Source organism: Montipora foliosa, chromosome 12, assembly GCF_036669935.1.
Source record: "Montipora foliosa isolate CH-2021 chromosome 12, ASM3666993v2, whole genome shotgun sequence".
NCBI classification, from domain to species: Eukaryota; Metazoa; Cnidaria; class Anthozoa; order Scleractinia; family Acroporidae; genus Montipora; species Montipora foliosa.
The window spans coordinates 36,787,523-36,797,522 of NC_090880.1; the positions used below are offsets into that span (position 1 = coordinate 36,787,523).

At 37.3% G+C, this 10,000-nt stretch overlaps 1 protein-coding gene and 1 non-coding gene across 4 annotated transcripts in view; one reads left to right on the forward strand and one right to left on the reverse strand.

The window, feature by feature from the left end:
* LOC137979264 (DNA helicase MCM8-like) overlaps positions 1-8,637 on the forward strand; it is a 10,753-nt gene extending 2,116 nt beyond the window's left edge. The window contains exons 2-9 of one of the 3 annotated variants that reach the window (XM_068826485.1): positions 1,544-1,626; positions 3,677-3,765; positions 4,496-4,569; positions 5,159-5,214; positions 6,171-6,271; positions 7,198-7,239; positions 7,409-7,494; positions 8,212-8,637. In XM_068826485.1, the coding sequence (XP_068682586.1) occupies positions 1,544-1,626; positions 3,677-3,765; positions 4,496-4,569; positions 5,159-5,214; positions 6,171-6,271; positions 7,198-7,239; positions 7,409-7,494; positions 8,212-8,299 (619 nt within the window). In that variant the 3' untranslated portion in view covers positions 8,300-8,637. The other 2 variants (XM_068826486.1, XM_068826487.1) reach the window with 2 other exon arrangements.
* Trnas-gga (transfer RNA serine (anticodon GGA)) lies at positions 1,921-1,993 on the reverse strand. Its single transcript has one exon. It is a non-coding gene; the product is annotated as a tRNA-Ser (tRNA).
* Positions 8,638-10,000: the final 1,363 nt, after the last annotated feature.

Sequence of the window (10,000 nt, forward strand, 5' to 3'; positions counted from 1 at the left end):
TCCAGTAAATGGAGCAATGGTAGAACGAGGACACAATTCGTAACAAAACTGTGGCTTTAATAAATCAGAGCGATCGCAGAAGACTGAAAGAGTATATACACACAGAAGAAGAAAAACAACAAGAGCCTGGATGCTAAGCATGCGTTAAACTAACGTGTCACTGACCGGTACTGGCACAGCATATATTGCGATCTGTGTCTCTAGAGACTGGTTTGAAATCACCTATAAAGGTTACTTAAAGTAATTTTTTGTTGTTATAAAAATCCACATTCATTGTTTGCAAATACACTGTGGGTGGTTTTCAACCAGTCTCTTGAGACTGACATGACAATGCTGTAAATTATGTACAAAATTTAATGCTGGTGAACAAACAAAAGAAGTTAATGAGATATCTTTTGTTTTTGTCCAACAACATTGCACGGGATGACATCACATGCAGGGGTTTCATTAGAAGCCACGGGTGGTATACCACCGTCTGTTTGTGAGAAATTTGCCTCTCATCGCTGGCTCTCCTGCCTTGATTTTCACTCAAACCCTTGTAAAAGACAGGAGTGACTGCCTCTTACATTGATTAGCCCAGGCATGATAGAGTACATGTACTTCAAAAGTTATTGAAACCCCTGCACGCAAGAACAAGGACCACCTATTCTGAAATGGTAAATTTTAGACAATAATCTGAGAAATTTAAAGGGTTTTAAGTGTACTGTACATAAGGTCAAGTATCCTCAGCCAAAGAATGTCGTTCATCCCAAGAACAACTTCAAAGACCTGGCCAAGTACAGACCTGTTTGACTACTTGTCCCTTTACATTAATGGAGTCTGTACTTTCCTAACAGAGGTGAGTTTTCGCACCAGCCTTGCATCTCTACATTATTATTAATTAATATTATTGATAATCATAAAGTAGGACATCTAATAAAATACATGTGCCAGAGGCATAATATATTTGTGGTATCTTATAATAACTGAGGACTTGTAGAAATCATCGGTCATGTGAAGTGGATGTTCACCAGAATATGGTTTTGTCCCCTTGGCAGTTAACTATTTGTATTAGCATAACAATGTATTGGCAGTTAACTACCACATGGTCACTTTTATGTGAGAATCTCTTCAGCCTTTCTAAATTGATTGAAAGAATGTTACCGGGTTTCGTGGGTTTTGCAGCCAAGTTGACTTGTCATTAGTTTGAGATCGTTTGAAATATTTAGATTCAAGGAGGGGTGTCCCCTTAGAGAAAATCCCTACCGTTGCTTGAAAAAGCACAAGCTTGCTGGCTTTGGTATAAAGAGGGAGGATGAAAAATCCACAGGGTCATGTGATAGTTTAATTTGGATTAGATAATTTCATTCAGTTTAGAAGGGAAGCTGAGTCCAAGGGAATTCCCTCGATGTGCAAACAGTTCTACTGTAAGTGGAAGTTAATAACAATTTTCTTAGAAAATGGCCTGAGGGTTTTATTGAAATCTATAACATGGATGGGTTTTGCTTGAACTAAACAACAGAATCTGCTTGAGCTTTTTGTTACATAAGCATTATGCTTGCAGTATACAGTCCAGAGTCATCCATTGGATTGAAATTCCAAGCTATTATGAAGTTTGTGGAGTCACGTTCAACTCAACTACACAAGGTTAAATTTTTAATGCACTTCTTTCAGTAATAATAATATTAATAGCTTGATTGATCACTGGGTTAACCTCGTTCATTCTTTTGTTTTGCAATAAAACCAGTTTGCCTTAAAAAATCTGCTACTATTTTTTTGTGGATCATCCCATGGTGTGATTATAGACAGATCAACGATGAAATGGTATATGAAATGAATCATATATGAACTGCAGATATGAAATCAAGTGAAGCTATGATCTTCGCAGTTACACGTATGAGTTCACTTTTTGCAATTGCGTAAAGAAGCCTGAAAAATTCAGGACTTCAACGGGGTTTGAACCCGTGACCTCGCAATTCCGGTGCGACGCTCTAACCAACTGAGCTATGAAGCCACTGACGTTGGGAGCTGGTCATTTGTGGGTTCTAATCATCTCAAATGTTTTTCCTCTACAATATTAACCCATTCACAACTCAAATGCCCAAGGACTCCTCCCATTGACTATTAAAATCGTCTGTTATTAGACAGAGTAAAATCAATTAAGGACGGTGCCTACTATTGTTATTGCGCATACGTTCTGCGCATCTTGAGACCCTCGGATTTCCTATCGACAGTGCTTAATAATACAGGGATATTTTTGCGTGGTTCAAAACTATGTGGAGAAAGCACAACTTAGCAAGTGCTCTTGGTATCCAAAAAGAAAATTCGGGGTAACCACACATTTTTCAGAGATAATTAAGCTTGAATTTGGAAAAGAACTCCATACATTGCTTTGTATTTTAGAGCTTTTTACAAGTATTGTTGATTAATTATCTTCCAAAAAATGCGTGGTTACCCCCAATTTTCTTTTTGGATTTCAATGACACTTGTTAAGATCTGCTTTTCCCACGTAGTCAGCAAACCACGCAAAAATACCTTTGAATTAGTAGGCACCGTCCTTAAGTGTCACTCTCAGGTGTCAATGGGTTAATTAATCTCAATGAATTTAGCAGCAATTATGTTTTAGGCCTAAGTAGCCTAAGTAGCCTAAAACGATATTTAATTTCAAATCCAACCTTTTTCGGTCAGTATTCAATGTATGATAGGGTCATACATGTTTTTTTTGGTGCTTTGTTTTGGTGTTTCGCTGTTTCGTGGTTTAGTAATGCCCGTTTCAGACCGAGATGTCTTGGATCTTATTATATGTAAATGTAACATTAGCAATCAAAGTTTTCAGACTAAATCAAGGTCTGAAGTGTAGAGTGCCAATCATTTGGAACTCACTTGACATTATTATGCCTCTTGGAGAATCAAAAAAACTTAAGAATTTTAAAGCTCAATAATAACATTGATACAAGGGCAAATGACTTAAACGTCGTTCTTAGTGCAGTGTACCTGCAAATACCTATTCTCCAAAGTTGGAGTCAGGGTGGTTTAGTGGTCATCAATCGTGCCTCCCATCTCTGTGAACCACGTTCAACTCTGGTCTCGGGTCATATGTGGGCTAAGTTTCAGTCGATCTCAACCTGACTCCGAGGGTTTTTCTTCGGGTACTCCGGTTTTCCTCCCTCCTCAAAATTGACTCCCAGTCAATTACATCTGGCTGGGTTTGCGGTGCTCTGAGATCACACATGGATCGTATGGCGGCAGCCATGGGTGCCTTCACATGCATTCGGTCTGATCCCGTTGAGCTGGTTGATCCTGAAAAGCCCTTGTAGGGAGTGGTCAACTAAGCGCACATTTACATTTGCAAAGCAAAATTTTTTAAAGTCAATTTTTCTGCATGTTTTGTAACTAGTTAAAGTTTAATACCGGTGCATACCAGCTTCCAGATTGTTTTAAGTTTGGTCAGACACATGTATGTATCCAGTATGTACATGAATGGTCATACTGGACCATGTACGTATATGTACATTGAGGCTATCAAAATCTGTACGATCAGGTATTCTTTCATCATGGTCAATCATTTTAAAGTTTAGAATTCTTTCTTTCTGTTGCCTAATACAAACTGTCACACTTAAGTATGATTGGACTGGTTTGTACATAACTTAACCAATTGTACACCTTTAAACACTAATATTGGTGTAATTTGTTTTAGATCTTAGGGAAGACTTTCCATCTTTAGCTGGGGATCTTAGAGAAGAGCCTATGGTAGTACTCCAAAGTCTTGGCTTAGCAGTATCTCAGGTTTGTCCGTGTCATTTTAACAACATATTATTCAGTCGCAACTGCCACAATGGCCTTTAGCAAACTTCTTTAATTTATCTTTTTCAATAAAGTTGACATTCATTTGGTTTGGTTATCATTTCAATAAACTGTTTTTAATTAGCAGTAGAGAACCAACAAACTCAACCCACACATGACGCTCAGTCTGGGAATCAAACCCGATCCATATTGGTGGGAGGCGAGCACTCTCACCACTGCGCCATCCCTGCACCCCTTTAGTTAATTTTTATTGTTAATGCAGGGTTCGTACGCGTCTTGAAAACCTTGAAAACACTTGAATTTTGAGAGTACATTTTCAAGGTCTTGAAAGTTTTTGAAAATCTCTGCTCTTCTTTCCTGGTCCTTAAAAGTCCTTGTATTTTTTCTGACTCTCATTTTTGATCTTTGAAAACTTCAGTAGAAATAATCAGATACTCAAGTCATGTCATACAAACGCGACGAGCTGTGGGGTCGAGAATGGTTACCAGTGCCTTTGCATTATTTTTATGCATGTACATTGTGGAAAATGAGCAAGAATTGTACTGTCAGACTATTTCCATGGGTAAATTCTTCGATGTAAAAAAGAGGTCCTTGAGATTTCCAAATTTGGCCCTTGAAAGTCCTTGAAAAGTCCTTTCAAGAATGTTTGGTCTGAAAAAGTGTATGAACCCTGTTAATAGTATTATACAATCATTTAACTGTGATATTACAGGTTCTTTCAAAAGCTGGACCAGGAGAAAGTCAACAGGTTGCATGCCTAGTTGATCTACCATACATTCAGGCAAGGTAAATTCAGTCCTCTATTCAAAAGGGAAAATCAGCAAAGACAACAATCAACAACTATCTTTATTGTGCTCTTAATACAGAAGTGGCTAAGAATCATTTAAACTGAAAAAATGAAATATTAAGTTGAAAAAAAAAAGAAAAGATATTTATGCTTTAATAAGTAAACAAATACACTAACGAATAAATAAAGAAGCAATACAAAACAACAGCTGTGCACACAATAATTAAACTGCATATATAAAGTACACAAATCAATATTTGGAGATAGCCTTCACTTCCAATGTTAGCCCAATTTCAAGACTTATCGGGCAAAGCCTGACAAAAATCCCTTTTTTACTCCCTAGTGCTCATGCAAAGATCTTGTTTAACAATAATTGTAATATTAAATTATTATTTCTGGTGCTCCCTTTTGTTTGGTTAACTTTGTAGCTCTATAAGAAGAATGCCTTTTCAGCTTTGGTGATGGGTGCCAACTCCTACCCAGAGTAGTGACTTTTAAATTAACAGGCACACAACATGCTCCCTAGTTTTCAAAATCAGTTTGTATACACGGCACCACTTAATCCTCAATTTATTTTGACTTCAACAGAATATCAAACTTTGAGCCAGTAACTCCCCTCAAGAGCCTCAAAGCCAACTACTGTGGTAAGTGCTTGTTCACAATTATACTCAGTCTGTTGTTTCACTGGTGTTAAATGAAAAGCTGTTTTCAGATTATGGTATACATTTGATGACAGCCCAGAATTGAAGGTGGTCATTTTTCAGGCCAATTAACCGTTGGTATACAGTGCTCAACTGTCATTATGTTAGGGCCGATTTACACGATACGATTTTGTCGCATGCGACAAGCTCACAACAAGCCTACGACATGACTTACGATTGTCGCAGCGTTTTAAAACATGTTTTAAAATGCTACGACATTTTTTCTGACGTACACAACAATTGTAAATCATGTTGTGGGCCTGTCGTAAGCCGTTGTCGCGTGTGACAAAGTCATACCGTGTAAATCGGCCCTTACACTGTATATTACATTGATATCTTGGTTGTTGCCATGATTTGGTTGAGTAGTACTCTACCCTACCCCAGAGGTTTTTCTCTAGATTTTCCTATGTTCCTTATAAAGCCTGGTTTACATTGTGACATAATTAGCATAATCGTAAGCATAAACGTAAGCTGTGTGGACTAGGAGTGACATAAGCATGAGCGTAAGAAAAAGGAAGGAATCGTTTCCATTTTTTTTTATGCTAGCCTTATGCTTTATATGCTTATGTCACATTAATAACTGCATGAACCAGTGCAACATTAATAATAATTATAAACATAAGACTATCCACCATTTTGGAAATGTGGCTCATGTCATTCCCTTGCGGACCTTTTTCTGGAGGTAACTGCGCTAGCGTATGTCACTTCTCTTATGCTTATGCTTTAAATGCTTATGTCGGAGTGCAAACCAGGCATTAAAGCCAGCATGTAGCTAGTATTCCATCTGTTATGGCTATAATGAAAGATTTTGCTTAAGGTGTAAATTATGTCTCTTTGAAGTCTTGTTAGACATTACTGTGTTGTTTCTTCCATAAGTAAAACATTGTTCTTGTTTGTAGGCAAGTTTGTTGCGATCCATGGGACTGTTGTGAGAGTAAGTAACGTGAAGCCCTTGGTGACCAAGATGGCATTCAGCTGTAACCTTTGTGGAGAAACACAGGTATGATCTGCAAGCTCAACTCTCAAATGCGTCAGAATAACTGTAAATCGTGGGGCAAGTGAGAAAGAGGGTGGCCTGTTTCTCTCTCTCCCGCAAAGACTGTTCACAGGCTATCTTAACCACTCCTCCCATATCATGATATTGAGATGCGCAGAACGTATGCGCAATAACAATAGTAGGCACCGTCCTTAACACTTTTCAGTTGGTACAAGTAATAATTATTGAAGTCATGAAAATGAACAGAACATTATTTAAAAATAAAGGATAATTTTTAATGTTATATGCTAACTCTTATTATAAGGTTTATCTTCTTAACTTTGATTAACTTTCAGCTTTTCAAGACTAATATATATAAAGAGTACTAAGGAAGCTAGAGAATGTTGTTATCATGATACAATTTGGCTGTTGTAATAAGGGACCAAGCTATTTAATGGGTATTGCTTCCCCTCATCTTTCATAATTAGTTTTGATGTAGATGTGAACATTGAACAGATTGAATGAGCTCTCCTTCCTTTTCCTTGTGTTTGGATGGCACATAACTATTTCACCCCTTTTCTTGAAGGAGACTACCATGATGTGGTCTAGATGTCCACTCTACGGCATGGTCTACAAGACATTAGTGACTACATGTCCATCATCATTATTATCATCCATTTTATTTTGCTTTCCACCTCAAGTGGTAATAATTAAAATGCTGCATGTTGTCACTTCTCATAACATGTCCAAACCATCTTGAGACAAACAAATTGAAATTGTGTGTTATGTACTGTGACATTCTTGGAGATCAAAAGATGGGGATTATAGTTATGAATATGATCCCGCCGAAACCTCCACTAACACTGTGTTAGTATGCTATCCATGATTTCCTTCCAAGTTAAGGTCTTGTTGTGAGTCAAAGTGTTAAGTCAGTTTTCTTTATTCTCAAGGCAATTCATCTAAAAGATGGAAAATACTCAGTTCCTACAAAGGTGACTAATTACTTTTACTTTTAATTATTATCTGCTATACTGCCAGAACACTTTGTAGACAAGCAAGAAAGAGAAAAGTATCATTGATGATTGTATGTCAATAATAATAATAATAATAATAATAATAATAATAATGATAATAATAATAATACTGTCTTCTCTTTGACAGTGTTCATCCTCAGATTGCCGGGGCCGATCATTCTATCCAGAGAGAAGTTCGCCACTGACAGAGACTATTGATTGGCAGACCATTAGGTGGGATGTTTTTATGAGAGTAGAAATGAAAAAGAACAAACTTTAAGTGACAATTACTCATATGGAGTTTGCATAGGAATAAAAATAATTGCTTTAATTTTAAATTCAGGTATTTTGTTTGCTTGGATTTCTTTCAGTCATCTCGTTAAATTATTGGAACCAACATATAGTAGGGAAAATAAATCAAACCAAGCCAAACATTTACTAAGCGTCATTTTAAAGTTTGCAATTTAGCCATTTCTAAGCACACTACATCCCAAGTAGCTAGCTAATCTAGGCAGGTAGTGTTACTTGTAAGATACCTCATTATGCTAATTTAATTTACAGGAATTATAATTAAGTAGATTAGTTTGAAGACATGATCGACTTATGATCACAGAATGGAGAGTCAATAAATTATAGTACAATCCACAAAGGTGCTTGATTTTGGTAATTACAGGAAAATATTGTTAATAGTTCTTTTTGTTTTTACATTTTATTATTATCAAGTAGACTATTATTATTGATATTATTATAATAGCCTCCTCCTTCTCCTGCTCCTCTGAACTTACTCACCAGATAACCTGGACTGTGAATTTTGGAGGTACATGGACAGGATGTGTGCGTGGTTAAATGTGGCTATTCTGAAGTTGTCATGGTGTGATCTTGCTTCAGGCATTTCGCAGTGTTAATGATGATAAAACTAATATTATACTATTCCTATTATTTTGCATATAGGGTACAAGAAATCATGGATGATGATCAGAGGGAATCTGGAAGAATTCCACAAACTGTGGATTGTGAGCTGACTGCTGATTTAGGTTAATTTACATGACACCCTTTAAAAAACTCATCCTTTCAAATTAGTTGTCATTTTGTGTTTCACATTTGCATGGCAAGAATGTTCTATGGTACGGTCGATGTCCTTGGTGCTAAGTAACAGTTAATTGTGAAGAACAGCTCCCTTCCACAGACAGTCGGCCAACTGTGTGAAATTAATATTCATTTTAGTTTTAAAAGTAATAATTAACAATTGGACCCATAGCCCGCATAGGGCTATGGGTCAATAGCCCATGAGACGAAGCTAAGGGCGAAGGGTCTAATTGTTTTAGTATCACCCAACTAGTCGGACAGAAAAGGCAATAATAAAGTTAACAAATGCAATTTGAAAATTTATATATTTGGGAATAAAACGAAAGAATACGTCACGCTTTTCGCTACTCGAGGACTATTACTAATTACGGAGAAGCATCATTTGTGCCCAAGCACAAATTCATTTAATAAGAAAAAAATGTAGAACGGAGATGTAGCATGACACTAAGGTATGGAAAGTTGTTGCTAAAATACGATCACGTAAACAATCTAATTGAGAAAAAACAGCAAAAATCTCATCCACAAAATTTCGCACCAACATTGGCATTGAAATGGCTCCTCAGCCATTGGCTGAGCAAAGTTGTTTGACATCTCTGCAGCCAATCAGAATCAGGGCAGTAAATGCATTTTCAGATCGGGCATTTCCCGTTTGACCGGCAAAAAGGTGCATTTTATGGGGGTAGTTTGTCATTTGGCCTCCGTATTGATAATAATATGGGATGGCTCCCAATTATCCCGCCCTGTAGCATTTATGTTAAAAGAATCCAACGTAAGTACAGTCTAAATTTGGTTTTTCCTCTCTTTAATTTTCTTGGTAAATATTAACCACATAACTCAGTGATTAGTGCTTAAATTTGGTCAAGTCACAGGTCTTCACCTCTCAGTGGAGGAAGCCGAAAAAAGAAATGGCTTCCCGTAACGTGATATCTCATTTCCGAATTGCTGTTTGCCTCTGGTTCAAAACAAGTCACAGTGCACAACCTTTTCTTGTCCAAAATCAAATAATTGAAATTTTGGACAAAGGGTGCGTGAAATTATGCCCTAATTTCACTTGTCACCATTTGATTAAGGACAGTGCCTACTAATTCAAAGGTCTTTTTGTGTGGTTTACTGAATATGTGGGAAAAGCAGATCTTAACAAGTGTTACTGAAATCTAAAAAGAAAATTGGCGGTATCCACGCATTTTTCGAAGAGTAATCAACAATATTTGTAAAAAGCGTTAAAATACAAAGCAACGTATGGCTTTTTTTCCAGCAAATTGAAGATTTATTATCTCTGAAAAATGCGTGGTTACCCCCAATTTTCTTTTTGGATACCAAGAGCACTTGCTAAATTCTGCTTTCTCCGAAACCGCGCAAAAATATTTCTGTATTATAAGCACCTCGAGGTGCGCAGAACGTATGCGCAATAACAATAGTAGACACCAATCTCGTTCCCAGAGTCTTCGTTCCCCTTGACCAGCGGGTCGGGTTACGAGAGACTCTGGGATAATCCAATCTCGTTCCCAGAGTCTTCGTTCCCCTTGACCAGCGGGTCGGGTTACGAGAGACTCTGGGATAATCCGTTTGGATAAAGTTTTTGATTGGTTGAAAGTCTGAGCATGAGCAATCGATTTCAGCCACGACTGCCCTGAGACGCGAGGGGTTTCAGAGA